Source organism: Cervus canadensis, chromosome 2 (assembly GCF_019320065.1).
Source record: "Cervus canadensis isolate Bull #8, Minnesota chromosome 2, ASM1932006v1, whole genome shotgun sequence".
Taxonomy (NCBI): Eukaryota; Metazoa; Chordata; class Mammalia; order Artiodactyla; family Cervidae; genus Cervus; species Cervus canadensis.
The window spans coordinates 97,096,362-97,114,916 of NC_057387.1; the positions used below are offsets into that span (position 1 = coordinate 97,096,362).

The following is an 18,555-nucleotide window of genomic DNA, read 5'->3' on the forward strand; positions in this document are numbered from 1 at the left end:
AGGTCTGTTTCTGCACAGCTCCGCAGGGCAGACCAAAGATTATATGGTGAAGGCGGGAGGTGCAAGCAGAGCCATTTCCACTCCAAGAAAAGGAGGACTTAAACAGCACTCTCTGGCAACTGTGAGGAACACAGTGACCTCCAGTCAGGGCAGCAAGCGCCTTTAGAACAATGGAAGCAGCAAGCAGAGCAGCATGAAGGGGATGTCTGTGAGGCAAGAGGCTTAGCGGTGTGTGCGCCAAGTTCCCACAGGATTTCAGCTGGAAGCAGGATCCTCCCTGCTGGTTCCCCAGCGACCTGTGAGGGCTCTCCCCTAGGCAGCCAGGCCTCAGAGCAAAAACCTCATTCACCTGACATTTCTACCCCCAAACCACTAAGCCGAGACCAAGCACAAAAACTGAGCTCAAGGAACTTCCCCAGTGGTCCTGTGGTTAAGACTTCGCCTTCCAATGCAAGGGGTGTAGGTCTAATCCCTGGACGGGGAGCTAAGACCCCACTAAGATCCCACATGACCAGCAATCAAAAGAACCAAAACAAAAAGACAGAAGCAACACTGCAACAAATTCAATAAAGACTTAAAAAATTCAGCTCAGTGAAAGTGACCTGCTGGCAGCGGAGAAGCCCAGCTCCAGACTGAGGAACAGAACCCTCTGTGGGTTTGGCTGACTAGTGGGGTAGGCGTAGCTGGGTTTCCTCAATGTCCCACCGCCCTCCTGAAGGACATGCGCCCTCATTCCAAACAGCCAGGGAGTCTGCTTTGGGAAGGGCTCACAGCCCACAGCCACGGCCACCTCTGCACCAGCCCCAGATCTAAACTGTCAAGTCCTCATGTCCACCATGAAGCCCCTGCATCATCTTCACAGGGTCTTTATACCCTCGTGAGTCCTTCTTAGCTTCTCCAGAAGGATGTAACTTACAAGGCTGCCTCTGAGGGGAGCCTCTGGGCTGTCTGGCCTCCCATCTTTAAAATTAGTCTTGGAGATGCTATTTCAGCCCCCAACACTGTGCTTCCCAAGTCATCATCAGTCATGTGGATGACAGCCCCTACCCTGGCGGCATGCCTGCACGCCGCTTCAGAGCTCAGAAAACTCACCTGTCGTCGTTGGCTCTCTGCAGGGCTCCTCCTCGTAACGAGCACAAACAGCAGTCCTGCCAAGAAGCGGGGGAGGAGGAGTGGTCACCACCGAATTATTAACAGCCAATCTGTTCTCCTTGTGACTTCCTTCGGGCAACTGTAGCCTCCACAAGAGAAAGCATGGGAGGCCTCACCTGCACAGCCCCCAGAACCAGGACTCCCCTGCAGGAGGACAGGGAGGCCACTCGGGGCTAAAGTGCACTAATTATTCGCCTGACTTAACCTAATTGTCTTGACTGTTAATAGTAACAACTGAAAGGAAAGTCATGAATAATACCCTGCTCAAGCTGCAGGCATTACAGGGCTCTGCCTGCCTCCTATGCAGTTATTGCCAGGTTCCAGAGAGGAGTGAAGAATAAAGAGAAAGCCACAAAATGAACCACCTGAGCCCTGTTCTGATGCTCTGACCTGATGGCTCAATTCTTTACAGGGGGCGGTGGTCTGCTCACCAGAGGACCTCTGCTTAGTCCTGACACAATGGAGCAAACAGCTTCCGGACGCCATCGGGCCCCGCTGCAGATGGGCAGCAAACACTGTCACGGTGGGGGGGATTTATTCCGACAACACTCTCACATCACAGTGTACCAGGTCCTGCTCAGACCACTGGGACAGAGTCCATGTGAAACAGAGTGGCCCTGAGCAAGCTTATCTCACGGGGAGCCAGCGACAGCGTGGATGCACTCACCTCTTCCAGGGCATTGGCTGAACACCGAGAACACATCCAGTCTTCAGAAGCCTTTGCAGGGGGTACCCCGTAGCAACCTAACAGGGACACCGAGGTGAGCAAATTAAACCCAGAGTCCAAAGGCAGACCTGCAGCTCCTCTCCCTTTCCCTTACCCTTTCCCAAAGAGACAACCAAATCTTACAGAGACCACTGAATTCTAGCGCCACGCCCCCACAAATCAGCCATACAGTATGGACCGAAGTCTCAAAAAGTGGGAAACTATAGATTCACTGGTACCAATACCCAGTGAGCAGCAGGGACTAGTCCCTTCCATGTATCTGCAACCAGGGGGACAGCCCAGGGCAGACAGTACGAGCAGAGAACCAAGTCACAGACCCAATCTGACCACTCCAACAACACATAAGCAATTTTTGCACTGGGGGTGGGGGTGGCGGGGGAGGGCCCTGGGAGGCTGTAGGGAGACTGAGAGGTGGGAGGACTTGGTCAGATGCCCTTGCCCTGGGACCGGATGCAGAGAAGAGGTGAGGCACTCACTGGCGTGGACCCGGACACTGCACTTCTTGCAGGACACCAGAAGGCTTGTGCCGTCCTCCTCCAGGTAAGGGGTGGACAGGTTGATGTCCGTGCTGCAGCCAGTCGAGGTGAAGCACATTTCTGGAATCAATGGCTTGGTCCTCTGCGTCTGGGGGGCCAAATCTGGAGCGCTACCGCAGCTCTGACCAAAACCTCCAAACTCCACCTAAGGAGGGGGCGAGCGCACACCTCAGGGACCTGGCACGTGTCCTGCCCTCCCCACAGCTCTGTCAGCAGAAAGCGGCTCTCTTCCTGACGGGCTGGCTACGGCTCCCAGGTGCACAGCCATTATCCCAGAGCTGCTAATTGAAGTTACCTCTAATGACTCAAATTCAATTTCTCACGGCAGCATCAAACAGGCCCCCCGGGGACAAGAAGAAGAGGAAGAGAGGTAAGAGGCAACTGGGACTTCAATCTTTCCCAACCAGACGGTAATAAAATGCACCGGGAGCTGGTGAGGCTGTTCCTGGGGGCCTCCCCCTGCTGCCCCGCACGGCGCCCCACCCAGGGAGAGGCCCCAGCGCGGATTCTTCTAGAGGCCATGTCAGCAGTCACCTGAGCTGCAGCTCTGTCACATGGCTGGAGCCCCACATGCTCTTCCTGGCTTGGGGCCCCTTTGGGAAGAACACTGTGTCCACGTCCTTCCCTTGGCAAAGAGCCTGACTGCGAGGCTCTGCAGGCTCTGCTGCTGGATGGCACATTCACCCCCTGTTCCAAGGACGGCGCCCAGGAACATGTCAACCCCAAGCCTGTGCCACTCATGGAACGCTGAGCCCCGTTCGACAGATCAAACAGCCAGGCCATCTGCCTGCTTCCCGCCCAGTCAAGGACATGTAGTGAACTTTTGGGTTCAGTTTTTGGTCACTGGAAAGAAAGAATGAGTTACTAACTCAAAGTACATTGGTCTGAAGTCTCATTCTTTGGCAAACATGAACCTGGGGCCCCTGCCAGACTCGGGGACAGCCACGCCACTCTGACCAGCACAGCGGACTGGCTCCCTACGTGCTGCCCTGTGTAGGTCCCAGGTGACACTGAGCTGGTCCTCTGGCACAGGCTGCTGTGGGTGCCCTCTTGGCCTCCAGGAGCTAGACTCAAAGAGACCCATGACGGTGGAGGCATCAAATGCCCCGCGAGTGGGAGGGGCGCGGCTGGGCTCAGCCAGGGTGCTTTCCCATCCCTCTTCCTCCTGCAGAGCCCCTGCTCCTGCCCCTCCCAAGTGCCTTTCCACTGCTGCCAACATCCACAGTGGCAATGGGCAAGGAAGAAAAGAGACAACACTGCAGGATCTGACTTTTCAGCTGAGGTTCAGACTGATTTAAAGAATCCCCAGTTCTCCAGACTGACCAGGACAACAAACCATCTAGAAGGAATCATCACTTACTAGAAAGAGCAGGTTCCTCAGCAAACAGTGTGAGTGCCAAAGGGAGCCGGGAATCCCCCAGGGCCCAAGTCACACCCTCTGCTCTTCCCCAAAGCATTCTCAAGTGAAACCCACATGCATACCTGCCTCGTGAAGCCTTTCCATCCAGCAGGCGGATGGGGCAAAAACACACCCTTCCCAAACTGTGCACCCACCATTAAAGCTAGCTTTCCTGAGTGCTGGCACTCGGTAAACAGAGGGGTTACGAGGGCTTACCTGATGGTAGGTCTGAAAGATCATGCAGACGGCGCAGTGAGGGGCCTGCTGGGCCATGGCCTCGTTGAACTCTTTCTCAGCCTCAAAATTTGGAGGTCGGTTCTGCCAGAGCTGGCTCAGGGGCTTGGCCCAGGCCTCTGTCTCCTCAGCCTCCTCCTCGGGGGTCAGCTGTTCTGATAGCTCTAGAGGAGGAAGCAGAGGTGTGAGTCAGGCAGGCAGCACCAGCCCTGTTCTGCGGCTCTGCCTGGAGAGCCGATGAGCTCAGCTCAAGCTGGGACCTTCCGGTTCCGGGTCGGGACTAACCCGAGAACCTATGGGTGACAAAGGCAAAGGGCAGGAGTGATTTTCAAAGGACTCCTCCAGTATTTGGATGATGCTGTGGGGAGCCCTACAATCCATGGCTACAACTCCTCCAATGACCTCCTCACTTCTTCCCAGACAGGAATGCCTTTCAAGAGACCCTGGAGACCTATGCTGAGCAGCCCAAGGAAAGCTCTGGAGAACTACCCATTTATCTGTTTATTCCTTACAACTCAAGCTCAATGCAAACAAACAGTTATCTCCTCCACCTTCAATCATGTTTAATCCAAAGGGATCTGGCAGCTGCCATGCATGTGATCTCAGTGAAGGGGACCGTAATGGATTGCAGTTAAAATCTAACCTTACAGGCCCCATCAATCAGGCCTAAACAGGAGACATGGTGCCAAAATCCAAGCACACGTATTTTGCATATCCTAGTCACAACAAGAGTGATCTAGAGAGGAGCAGAGAAACAGAAACAGACCACTCACAATCACAGAAAAATGACCACACGCACACTTGTGATGCTTACACAACCAAAAGTGGCCAAGAAGCACTCTACTTGTGAATGCTGAATGAACAATGAATAAGTTCAATAGTTTAGTGAAAACCATAGGAACCAAAATTTCACAGCTTACATGGATAAAACCTCATTGAGCTGCCCAGTTTAGCCACTATGTGCTTCACTAAATGCCTCAATTTAAAAAAAAAAAAAAAAAAAAGGTTTTAAGTAGAGAGAAGGGTATGTGAGTCTAAGAGACTGAAGAAACTTCTAAATGCAATGCGTGACCCTAGTTTGGTTCATACTGGATTAGAGGAAAAAAATACATTTTTAGGATGAGCAGGGAAAGATGAATATGGACTGAGAATCAGGATATTATGAAGTTACTCCTTACTTTCAGAGGTCAAATGTTTACACAGGAGACAATCCTACACAGAAGATGCCTGTTGGTTCACTTTAAATGAAAAGATTTGATAATCACATCTCACCTTCAAATGACACAGCAGATATGTATGCTCATATGTAAACAGTGCATGTGTGCATGGCAAGTCACTTCAGTTGTGTCCGACTCTACGAGTCTATGGACTATAGCCTACCAGGCTCCTCTGTCCAAGGAATTCTCTCTAGGCAAGAATACTGGAGTGGGTTACCATGCCCTCCTCCAGGGGATCTTCCTGACCCAGGGATCAAACCCACATCTCTTACATCTCCTGCATTGGCAGGCAGGTTCTTTACCACTAGCGTCACCTGGGGAGCCCAAACAATGTATAGGGAGAGACAACGCAATTATGGCAACACACTGTATTCTTACTCTTTCAACTTTTCCACATTTGAAGTTTTTTAAACATAAAAAACTTAGAGAGGTGTATATTATGATCTAATTCGCATTATTAGAAAAAGACATACATGGACATAATTTAACATCTGACTAGGACAGTCAGGAACAGTGACACATGAAGTGATCAGAGTGGTCCTCTTTGTGGGGTTATCTTGTCCTCTTTACAGCTTTTCCAGTTTCCCCAGTTTTCTACAGTCTGCATTGCTTTAGCGCACTGGGGTAAAAATCAGAAGCGAGGTTGCTGCCGACCTCGAGGTTCTGAAGCCCCCATCAGGGCTGGAGGAAGACCACAGGGGACTTCTGAGACTCTGAATCGGGGTCTCAAGAGGCTTTCCCCACCCAGCTCATCGTGACCTTCTATCAAAGGAGAACAGCAGAGGTGGGCGTCAACATCACATCAGAGAGGGAACATGAGGCTTGTGGAGCAGGGGGATGGGCTGACTGAGGAGCCTCTGGGCCTTCCCACCCAGCCCTGGGCGTGGGCAAGGACAGGACAGGGAAGGATGGGGCACCAGGCAACAGTAACAAGGGGCCTAGTCACTGCAGACCTCGGAGGGTCTGCCAGCTCTGGGCGGCACAGGCGGCCACGCTGTACTGATGGCTATCATGCTCTGAGCTGCCAGTCTCCTCCACATGCATCCCTGCCTACTCCCCCGTCTCCTTCACAGCCTCTTCTTCCTCAGTCCTCCCAACCCCAGCCTCTGCACCCTCTCCCTGAGTGGCCCCCTTTAATAAAGATGTAAATGCTCCCCCTACCCCCCAGGTCTACATCTTCCGCAGACACTGAACATAGGTTTCCAAACCCAACCAACACTAGAACCTAGGGAGGCACTCAGCTCAGGCTTCGCCATCCCACTCTATCCTCTATCCTCCCCATGGGGTCACTGTGTCCCCTCCCCCACCCCATCTCCACCTTCCTAGTTCAGACCCCTGGACCTCACCAGAGGCTGTGACAAAAGCCCTCTGCTCCTTCTAAGACACAATCGTTAGGAATAATCTTTCTAATGCAAATCAGACCAAGCCCCTCCTCTGGGGAAACACTACCAGGGCTCAGAAGGCCCAACGCAAATTCCTCACTCTGGCTCACAACCACCTCATTCCTCCTCCATGCCCTGGCCTGGCTCTGGAAGCCCAGCCACAGTGGGCTGGCTCCTCTGAATATACCTCCCTGCCTGTCTCCACAGTTACTCGCACTGTCCCTTCCACCTGGACTACCACCTCCTCAGTCAACTACCCCATGGGCTTCCTGAGGGCATGGACATATCTCAACTTAATCTTTGTCGCCACACATCCAGCACAGGGCCCTTGGCATCAGTGACAGAACCTGCTCCCCTGAACAATCAGCCACACCTCCTAAGAGAAGCTAGGGAAGAACCTGCGTGCTACGATCCCTCAGTAGGCAAATTCCAAGACACTCGAACCCATAATGAAATCTGAGAATAAGTCTGATATCCTGAAATCCAGCCCTCTGCACGGAATACCTGGGGGGAACAGCTAAGCCACAGGCCCACCCCGGCCTTCCGCGTGGCCTCCCGAGGTCTTGGAGGAGGTCCTGATGTGGAGAGAGCCTTTCCTCTGGAGATGAGCGAAACCACCACTTACCATCATCGCTCACGCAGTCCTGCAACACGAGCGGGTGGTGGCGGGGGAGCTTGCTTAAGGGCTGACGGCGGCCCTTGGACTTCTTACTCTCTTCCAGGGAAAACATATATTCATCCGCAACCTGGGCAAACCAAAGAAGAAATCAGGTTGGCCTTTCCGCCACTTGGGGAAACAGCAGAAGTCAGTCTTACAGTGAAAACCAAGGGAAAGAGCAGGGCAGAGAGACTCAAAGAAATAAATATAAAACCAAACAGGAAAACACCTGTCTTAAAAAAAGCTACAGTGACAAGTGTCATGCAAATCAGCCTAAACCAGGATTGTGTAAAGCATTTCTGCTTTATTAAGTGTGGGTCTCAGAAACAGGCCGAAACAAATAAACCTGCTCCAGCTCTGAAGAAGAGCCGCTCCCCTCCCTTACGCTCACTGACAAGAGGCTGTGTCTGAGAGCCCAGCCAAGTTCCTTTCCTTGGACCAGAAGGCCAGCAGCAGTTGTTATAAAGTGCTGGGCACCTGGGCCATCTAGGTTTGAAAGACCCGAGCACATGCAAAGGAGAGGGGAGTAGCTGACCCATTAAAAAGAAAACAGGCCACTTCCCCTGCACCTTCAAGACCTCAGCTCTAGCTGACACTATCTGTTCCTCTTCTCCAGAGAATACCATCCAGGACAGAGAATGCCTCTGAAACTGTGGCCTGGCTGCAGAGAGAAAGGCTGATTTAATGTTGCATTTACATAATGTCAGAGCAAATGTGAGTAGGTTTAAGGTGTAAGGACTGAATCAGTAATACCACATCAGAGTTTCCTTCTAATCGACATGTTTAAAACTTGGTTGTACTGACTTGAGGAGACATGGGTTACGGGAAAATCTATTGAACGAGGAACTGAGGCCTGGAAAAGGGCCACTCTGCAACTGTGACAGAAACCAGCGCTTCAGAGTGCTGCAGAGAAAGGGGTAGCATCGCAATGCCCCCTCGGAGAAGGGACACTGGACCTGCAGACTCCACCTGCCACTACACAGGGCCCCAGGACGGAGGAGTCACACTTGAAAATGTCAAGAAAAACCAAATGCTGAGGTCACAGCACAGAGCCCACTCTTTCAAACATAAATTGAGTGTCTATTTGCCCACTCATTTAACAAATATTTACCAAGACCTACTGAGTCCAAAGGCCTGCTGGGGGAAGGTAGGTGTGAAAAAACATGACCCCTAGGGTGTTCCCTAGCTCGACACAAGCAGTGATGCTCACAGCGGCATGCGATGATGTGGAAAAATTAAACAAAGACTATCACAGGCTTCATCAGACCAGAACTACACCAGCAGTCTAAAGCAGTGCCTTCCAAAATGTACATCAAGGTGCCATGAAAGCCGCCATTAGAGTGAACAGCTTAAGGCTCCAGGTCCACCTCCATTCTGACCACAAGAGCCCTGCTTCTGATTTACATTTTTTAATGAGTAAGAGGTCACGTAAGGAGGGGATTCTTCGGCTCAACAGACTGGAAATATCCACCAAATTTATTTGATAGTGTAATCATGAAAATAAAAAATATAGGGATATGCACCCCAATGCGTGTATACTTACTGATGAGTTATATACACTAATGTACTTACACACACCTTAAAACAGACTGTGAAAGGATTAAGATTAAAAATAAAGTTCCATTATTTGATTCCTGCTCCTCCATAATCTTCTTGCACCCCCTACTACGAAGACTCCTTAGACAACAGCTCTAAAAGTGAGTTGTGGCAAAGACCAGAAAGTACAGGTGTGAGAAGAAGGGGAGCAGAGGTGGTGGGGATTTCTGGCCTGGGTCTCCTGGGTGTCCAAGGTAAGAGACTAAGAGGGTTCCTGTGGACGAGGGGGGGAGTGGCAACAAGCCAAGTTAAACTGCTGCGTATGGTACACACAGCCCCATTTGGAAATACCCAGGGGGCAAGAAGAAATTCAGCCTGGGAGTTCAGAAAGGAAGTCAGAGCAAGAGCTATGGACTTGGGAATCCTGGATTATCAGGCTCAGAATTTAAATGGTGAAGTGAATGAGATGATCAGTGGAAGATATACTCACTGGAGACCACGCCTTCCAGGACAGGGGAAAGACGAGGAAGAAAGGAGATGCTGGGGAGAGGGGGGTTTCCTCCAGGAGGAAATCCACAGTCCAGACTACAGAAGAGCAGTGGCCAAGGGACTCAGCAACCGGGAGGTGCCAGGACTATTTTAGAGATAAACACCAGTAGATACACAATAAGGAACTAGGGAGCGAATGTCATCACACAATTTTTGAGAATATTAAGGGAAGAAATGAGATGACAGCTGAGAAGGAAATTTCCTTCGATTGTATTTTAAGAAAGGGGCTTTGAGTATGGTTTTACTAGTGAAAAAGCTTGTCCCCCAAAAATGCACAGTCCGAATCCCTGTGAATACGGTAGATTAACAGGACAAAGAACTGTTAGGTTGCTAATCAGATGACCATCATCCTGGATTGTCTGGGTGGGCCCAATGTATTCAAATGCTGCTTAACAATGGAAGAAGGTAGCAGAGGTCATGGTCAAAGTGATGTGACTTGGCCAGATGTTGCTGCCTTCAAAGGTGGAAGGAAAGGTCATGGCCCAGCAATATGGACGCCCTGTGGAAGCTGGAAAGGGCAAGGAAATGGACGACCCCCAGGAAGGTACAGAGCCCTGCTGACATCTTGTCTTTAGCACCATGAGGCCCGTTTCAGACTTCTGAACTGAAGAACCAGAAGAAGGTAAATTCGAGTTAAGATGCTAAATTTGTGTCCCTTGTTAAAGCAGCAACAGAAAATGCATGTGGGGGTAGGAGGTGGAGATTAATTATTTTACAGGCAAGCAAAACGCCTCTCATTCACTCCTGGAGGAGGCAGAGGGGTCTGGACCAAGAACACCAGAATGTGGCTTGGGTAAAGGAGGCTGCCTCTGTCCACCCCTCTTTAACCAAAGTGCCTACTGCACACTCAGGAGATGCGCCCAGAGGACCATGCCTGTTGCTGGGCGATGCAGGGATGGTGAGACGTGACCTCTAACCTCAAGGGGCTTATGACCCAGCCAGAGTCTAAAACTGCCCTTCCTACCACCATCACTCTGCTTCTGACCAAAGCAGTCGGATCTATCCATATTGAACATCCTTCCACATTTTCATCTCTTCTGGCTAAATTCTCCTCCTGGTCCTGCCTTTCCCTCCTATGCACTCCAATTCCTAAACGCCTGCAGGATTTAACAGAAAGAACTGGACTCAAACCCTGTTTCAACCAATTAACCACGTGAGCCAGGGTCGGTGGCAACCCAGTAATAAGAGCAGGTGAAGAGCTTTGTGCCCGGAGCTCTTGGTGAGGACAGGGTGGGAGAGCATGCTGCGAAGAGAACTAGAGCTCCAGGCTCCCTGAGTTCTGTTACCCCCTTCACGTTAGCAGCCAGGTCAAGGTCAATGTTCCCGATGGGGCTGGTTCTGTGCAGAGAAGAACCAAGTGTTCTCTCTCCTCCTTCAGGGAACTCACTTTTTCAAAGCAGCCTGAACTGACAAGAACTTCTGCGGCAGGCTCATCACTGTGCAAAGACTCAGGCGGTGGGGCTTCAGTAGTCAGTCACCCGGGGGCCTTTCACCAAGGGCCCTGACACAAGACGGCGGCACATAAACTGAACGGCAAGTGGTCCAGATAACACCTTGAGGGATACTTAAAGCATGGGGAGGGAGCCCACCAGGGTGTTCTTCAAAACCCAGCTGTTTCCAAATATAGACACAATGCTCTTAGACCTCTCCAGGGATGGGCAGAGTGTCTCAGCTTCTGCCCAGGCCTTGACTGTCAGTCTGCCATTCTGCCCAGGGAAATCAGCCCTCATGTCAGTTTCTAACTGGAGCTAGACTTCCCTTCATTCCACCCCTGTTTACAGAGGCTCCTGGGCTAAGCCCTGGGGACCACGTCGATGCCTCAAGAAGCAAGGCTTAAGGCGGCCCAGGGCCTGGCTCCTATCAGTGCACCTTCACCAGCCTGGGACAACCGCACTGAGACCAAGACAGCGTCACCAACAAGGAGCACGGTGCTAGAGGGACTAAAGGAGGCAGGGAAGCAGCTGGGAAGCAACGGAAGGCTCCCAGGACTGGTGGCTTGTGAAAAGGGCTGTGCCCCCGTAAGCAGGGGACTGTTACAGGACGGACGATGGCCTCTTACCCCCTCCAAAGCCGGGTGCCGGTGGAACAGTGGTGTGAGGCGCTAAGAAACAGTAGAATGGCATTTTATGTCATGCATATATTACCACAATAAAAAACCCTCTTGCAGCCATCCCCTTGTCTCCTGACTCTGCTGGAAACCACAGCATTCGCTCCTTTCAGAGCCCCCCCATTATCTCCCATCACCCCCTCTTCAACACAGGCCCACTCCGCCGGCTGCCACTGTCTTCCATGCTCTCCTCCCTGGCTCTGTACACGACCCTCTCCTAGTTCTCCAAACCTCTGGCTCTCTCTTCTCATTGTCCTTCTCCTTCCCAGGCCTTCCACCTCTACCCACACTGTGAAAACTGCTCCACATGCCCCACGGGGGAGCTCGTCCACACCCGCCAAAACCCTCCAGGTGGAGCGGATTCCCAAAGCTACCCATCGCGAGTGTGTGTATACACATCTCCACAGCCTGCCTCAGAAGCAGGTGGCACTTAGCATGCCCCAGACTGAACTCATGTCCCGAGCCACACTCAAATTCCCGTTCACTTTTCCTGTGACTTTCACCCGCCACGAACACACTGTCCATCCTGTAAGTAACACAAGCCAGAATTCCAGGTCACCCCATGGCGCCCTCCCACTCCTACCTTCCAAGTAGTGGCCCCAGACCCCCACCCCTACCACACAGCTCAGATCCTCACCACCTCTCAGATTAAGAAGCAGGTTTCAAACTGATTTCCCTACTGCAAACCTTCTTTCCCTCCTGTCCCCAAGTATTTAAAGATAACATGGTATTCATAAAAAGTATTCAAACAATTTACAAATACATGAAGTGAAAATCATCCATAATTCCACCTTCAAGAGAATGTCTGCTGTTTCTAATTTTGCCTCCTTCTTCCCGAAAAAACCTTAATATTGCTTCCAAAATGATCTCCCAAAACATCAATGCAAAGCTAAAAAAAATACTTCACTGGACAGTCCAAAGAATAACTGACAGTTTCTTGAGTCAGCGATAGGGGGTCAGAAAGGCACAGCCCTAGATCAAGGGAGAATTAAGAGACATAATAAACAAATGTCAGGTGTAAGACTAATTAAATCTCGATTCAAACAAACCTACTGTCAAATACATTTTCTTTAGACTACTGGGGAAACTGATTGTGAACTGAGTTTTAGATGATGCTAGAAAACTTGTGTAATTTTGTTAGGTATAATAACAGCATGGTGATTAAAACACACCAGTATTTTTCAGAGATACACACTGAAGCAGAAAGGATATTACATGACACCCATGTCATGATTTGCTATAAAATACTTCAGGAAATTAAAGGGACAGATGAAGCATATGTGGCAAAATATTAACTATTAGATCCCAGTGATGGTGACGAGTATTTATGGTTTGCTGCATTACTCCCTATGCATTTTTGTGCATCAAAAAAAAAGACATGTTACAGAAATCTTCACTCTCCAAAAATACACGTCAGGTAAACTTCCACTGCCCCCTCGCCTTGTCTCTGAAGTCAGAGTCTCAGAGAACAGGCAGAGGTCTAGGACGCCTCCTGACACCCTCCACCCACAACTCCCAAGGCCCTCTCGTCCTATATGCCTGAGACCAACAAAACCTCCATGGACCCCAATCTGCTCTGACGCTGGCATGAGCCCCAGCTCCAAAGAGAACCCTCTCCTCCGCCAGATTCACACTCTTGCTAACCTTCGTCTCCTGCCGTCCCTCTGACCCCTTACCCCACCCCAGGAGGAGCTGCTAACACTTCCACCACGTGCGCTGCCATGCAGATCACCAGGGACTAGAACCCCCTGCTCGCATCTGTCTGCTGGCCTCGACAACGAGCTCCTCTGAGGCACACAAACCACTACAGAGTAAAGCAGAGAAGAGGTCAAGCAGCCAAGGTGTATCAGTGACTCTGAAGTAGTTCAAAGATGCTAGCACATCAAGGGTGGAGGTGGGAGAGATGGCAGGTGACTAGCGGAGAAAAGGTATTCAGGCTGCAGCTGAGAGGCCCAGACACAAGCAAAAAGGAACCAGGAAGACACACAGTGGTTTTGGAGCAGGGGTCACACAGAGAGGCATGTTAAGAGAGAAGCCTCCTCTCCCAGCATGTTTCCACGGTAGGAGTCCTAGCTTTGGCTTCGCTGGGATCTGCCTCTTACAGAGGGAATGCACTGCTGCCTGTGTGTACAACACGCAGAAGGACAGAGTGGGAGACACTCTGCCCCTGTGAGGGGGCCTGAGCAATCCAGGGCTGCCTGTGACCAGACGGGTCATCTGTCTAGCTGAGGGTAAACAGCAGCAGGGCTACTTGGCCACGGGTCAGAAACACGCTCCTCAACCATTTTAACTGGCGACAAAGAGACATTCTGAGCTCCATATGCCCACGTCCTGTATCCACAACTTCACGGGTTCCTAATTTGGGGGGAAAAAAAAGGCTGTTATTTATTTACTGCCCCGCTACGATCTAAAAAAAAAAAAAAAAAAAACCAACCCTAGAAAAAACCTGACTCATTGTCAGATTAATAATACACAATTAATAATTATATATATATTAACATATAGCCTCAATACTGTAATGTATTTACTATCTAGTACGTCCCTGCTATTGTTAGCAGCTTCTGCGGTTGCACGTCAGGAGGACAGTGCACAAGGACAGTGTGGTCTGCAGAAACAGCAAGATGCTCAAGAGTACACAGAGCTTTGTGAAGGACGACTGGGATGCTGCCACGAGGAGCAGAAGGGGCTCGGCTTTCCAAGTGGAAGAGCCCTCGCCTGTGGAAGTGACCACAGGAAGGCAGGGCAAGGGGATCAGAGGCGATGGGGAAGCAGGGAAGGAGACACGGGGGTCACCGGCTCACCAGACCGCACCACGCGTGAGAGGGAAGGGGGACTTCACATGGAGAAACAGCATCTACAGAATCTGAGCCTAAGATGCAGAAAGAACAGAAAGAAAAATCATACGGGTGTTAAAGACAAGGAGGCAAACTAACCACAGAAAGGCACTGCCGAAAAATTAGGAGAATTTGAATATGGACAAAGCATTAGTACTTCAGGCAAAGAAAAGATAAAGCCAGGACATCAAATGTTAATACACAGAGATAATGTGCGCACATCGGGGTAATGCGTGCACATAGGGGGCTCCTGACAGTATTCTGTTTGTGTATACTTTAACGATGCTTCGGAATAAAAACTTCGGAGGAGAATGGATACACATGTATGTATGGCTGAGTTGCTCTGCTGTCCAGCTGAAACTATCACGAGACTGTTATTTGGCTATACTCCAAAACAAAATGAAAAGTTTTTTAAAAAAAGCAAACAAAAACTTCTAAAAGACAAATTTTCCAAAGGTGAAGAACAGGGAATTGAGGAGAGCTTCTCTGTGCTCACTCAGCCCAGCTGCAACTGTTTGTGAGGCTGGGGAGAAAGGTCACTGGGCAGGCCTGAGTCAGGCTGTACCCAACGTGGCCCTGCTATACCCCATGCAGACCCACCAAGTGCCTTTCTACCCAGAACAAACAGAAAACATAGCTTCTGGCAACAGCGTGTTCTGGGAGGAAGCCTGAGCAAACACGTCCCTGTTGACGGCTCTGGGATTCATCCCGGTCTCCAAAGGGATGCTGTCAGCAGTGTCGTACAGGGAGGGGGAGAATGAACATGGGAAGGGGCCAGAAAACTCCCAGGGCAGCCCAGGGTAAGAGAGGCCACGTCATTCCAACCCTCAAACACAAGACTGCAAACACTGCTGTTCTAACCCTGCACCCCTAAGGTCAGGAGGGTCAGAGCATGTGCCCTACTCAACTGAAGATCCACTAAGGGTGGCTAGGAAAGCCACAAAGCCATTCTTTGCAGCAACAGTCACATAGAGATAACAGGGGGGGAAAAAAAACCCTCCCAGCAAAGAACAAGCTAAAGTGACCCAATGCCACCTGGCTTTTGCGTGACATAACTGCAGGCTGGAGGTCCATCCTGAGGGCCTCCTCCTGCCGTCAGGGACCCTGCAGGAGCCCACCCCCAGCGGCCCACCCCAGCACCCGTACCTCGGCCAGTTCCCTCTCACTGATGCTCCGGGTGGTGCCCCCTTTCTTCCTGGCGCACGGCTCTCCCGAGGTGACCCTGCCATCCCCTTTGGCATAGCTGTGCACTGTGAAGACGCCTGTCTGCCCCTGGGCTTGGCAGGACAGAGGCTCGCTGGTTTCGGAATCGGAAGAGACAGAATCCTGTGAAGAACCGGAGCCCAGGCTGGAAGACGATTTCTTTTTGGAGCCTGAGAAGACGAGCCGTCCCCCGAGAGAAGCTGGGTTCACAGAAAGGTCCAAGACAGCTGCTTCGTGCTCCTCGTCCTCGTCCTCGTCCTCCTCTTCCAGCTTGACATTTTTAAGCTCTTCAAATTTGACTTCGGTGGAGTCAGAATAATCTGAAACACACAAGACACGTTGGACGGAGCCCACTCCCTCCTGCGTGGCTCAACCCCGAGAGAGGGACACAGACCAAAGGACGTGGGCGGCGAGGAAGGCCTGGTTTCCAACTCTTTGGCTCCACCATAACGGGGTCCCTATGCGATCTGGGGCGAGCTGCTTAGCCTCTCTGGGCCTCCGGTTTCCTCCTCTGTGATGTGAGGACGCTACCACCTCCCGCCAGGGTTCTTAAATAAGACTGCGACATATGAGGTGGGAGCACAGCCCAGCACACAGCACCCAGCAGCTGTCCCTTCCCCAGAAGTCTCCTCAGCTCAGCAGACCCAGGAAGCCAGGCCAGGAAGCCTGCTCCACGGAAGCAGCTGGGCCCACAGGGCAGATGGCTCTCAGCACACACCCGGAGGAATCCTGTCCACGCAGAGGTCCCCCAAGCCGGGCCTGACCCGAGGCTGACACAAGCTCCTTCCAAATAAATCTACCCTTGATAACCGTCCACAGGAAGGCTTTCAAACACGGTGCTGGACCACGCCATCCCTCCCTGAAATACCAATGGCCCCTCGGGCCCCCAATGAGCAAGCTCTCAGACGGCAGGAAGGCAGTCCGCACGCTGTCTCATCCCACGTCTCAGGCGGCAGCTCCCGTGACACACCTGTCTCCTACCCTTCCCGCCCCCTGCTCAGATCACAGGATACCACTGCCAGCTCCCTAAACAGCTGTGGGCCTTCCCCCACGGTTCTCCATGACCCTGGGTGTCCCCACCCAAAGTGCTTCCCACACTCCAGTCACCATCTGCTCACAGGCCTGCCTCCCTCGTGTCGTGCCTCCGACCCTGCAGTGACGTGGCGTCCAACACAGAACGCAACAGTTAGAGCTGCGGGGGGAAAGCACCGTGACCAGCTCACCTGGAAAGCTGAGGCCGTCCTCGACCTGGCGCACGGAGCTGTGGGTGGGCCTCACGGGGGCGAGGGCGGCCTGGCACTCCGCCATGTCGTACTGTCCGGAGACCAGCTCCTCCTTGGGGAAGAGCTCGCTCTGACTCACCTCCTGCGGGATTTCAAGACAAACGCGGTGCCTCTTTGTCCCGATCCGGTGCTTGGCCAGGCTGCAAGGAGGAGGGCACACGTTTTAAGAACCGGTGTGTATGTCCGCTTACACAAACACATCCCCACGCAACCTGACAGGAACCGCCAGAGCCTGCTTCACACTCTGGAGCCGCCCGAGACCAGGGACCTCACGGCCCTGAGCCTGTTCCGTCAAGTGCAATTAGGGACGTCGCCACCCCGCCTCACAGGGCTGATGTGAGGCTCGGGAAAAGCTGTGCTGAGCATGCGCAGAACACCTGCGTATAGCAGGTACCCCCGTGAACGTTCCTCTCTTCCCCATGCAGCCCCGGGGGGGGAAACCGTTGAGGACAGGTCCTCTGGCTGAGACACTGACGACGCTGCCCCTTGCCCTCATCAGCCTCATTCCCCGCACCACTCTCTCCTTTATAAAAAGCCCTCAAGCGAGGGCAAAAAGGCGGGATTCTCTGGCTCTGAGGGAGCCACGCCCCCAGAGATGCGTGTGCCTCCCTCCGGGTAACTACAGCCTGAGGAGAGGTGCCATCACCTCTGCGTCTGAATACTTGAGGATTCTGGAGCCTGCACCAAGAACCACCTTCCCTCAGCTGTGCTCAAACACCCCGCTCGGAAGCAACACCTGGACAGGTGACGGGACCTACCAGACACTCCCCTCACCCCCCACCCCAGCCCACCCCACCCCACCCAGGCAGCTGGGCCCAAGGACCGCGGGGTTACCTCCTCTTCAGGTCGCCCTCCTCTCCATCCTCCACCCCATCCGTATCCTCCTCCTCTAGGCACTCCTCCTCCTTCCGGGCTCTCGGGGCCAGTTCACTCTCCTTAAGAAACTCGGCCGCTTCTGGCGTGGGCAGAGTGTGGTCGATGACGGTGCTGTCCTTCCCAGCTTTCCAGAGCTTGTACCTTTCTGGCTGGAACTTCCTCACAAACACGTCCATGGAGATCTTCACCATGTCCTTCCTGCAGGAGCACTGTGGCAAGGTGCCAGAGGGGTCCCAGGTGAGACCCTTCCCCTGCTCCCCCCACCCTCCTTCTCCCACTTCCTCCCTCCAAATGGAAAAGAGAGAACAGTTTCAGGCTGAACTGTTTGGGTTCACAGGCTGAGGGCATCACGTCCGTGCAGAGCCTTCACACATGAAAGGAAGCAAGGCGAAAAAGGATGCGTGGCACTGGGGCGAGTCAACTGGGATGCTAGCCAGGGTGCATGGAGAACAGTTAAGAGACAAGGCTCAGCATCAGACCCTGGATGCTCAACGCCCACCTTCCCTCTGCCATCTATTCAGGCCAGGACCTCGGCAACAAGTCTGCTGCTGGCCAAATGTCCAGCCTTGCTGCTTCCTTAAAGTAAAAGGGAAGCCCATCAGATTTCTCCTCGACAGCAAACACCCAGAGCGGCTAGAGAAGGAAACAGCCCTGTGTGTGTGGGTGCAGTGTTAATGCCCAACGAACTCAAGCACGGAAACCTTGTTTTATACAACTCAAATCTGAACCAGTTTTTAAACATCCTTCGTGAACACAAGATGCTGGTACTTTTGCACATTGCTTGTCACTCTGTTTCTCAATTCCAGCAGCTCAAAGAAACACCAGCCAGTGTATCTAAGAAGGCTGGCTGGCTCAATTAGTT

At 52.1% G+C, this 18,555-nt stretch overlaps 1 protein-coding gene across 3 annotated transcripts in view; it reads right to left on the bottom strand.

Moving 5' to 3' along the window:
• KDM4A (lysine demethylase 4A) overlaps positions 1–18,555 on the bottom strand; it is a 40,166-nt gene that overhangs the window by 10,527 nt on the left and 11,084 nt on the right. For all 3 annotated transcript variants that reach the window (XM_043461562.1, XM_043461563.1, XM_043461564.1), the window contains exons 9-16: positions 17,652–17,902; positions 16,758–16,957; positions 15,478–15,854; positions 7,273–7,393; positions 4,031–4,212; positions 2,356–2,560; positions 1,820–1,896; positions 1,093–1,148 (exon numbers count right to left, since the gene is read on the bottom strand). In XM_043461562.1, coding sequence (XP_043317497.1) covers positions 1,093–1,148; positions 1,820–1,896; positions 2,356–2,560; positions 4,031–4,212; positions 7,273–7,393; positions 15,478–15,854; positions 16,758–16,957; positions 17,652–17,902 — 1,469 coding nt within the window. The remainder of the gene's footprint in view (positions 1–1,092; positions 1,149–1,819; positions 1,897–2,355; positions 2,561–4,030; positions 4,213–7,272; positions 7,394–15,477; positions 15,855–16,757; positions 16,958–17,651; positions 17,903–18,555) is intronic.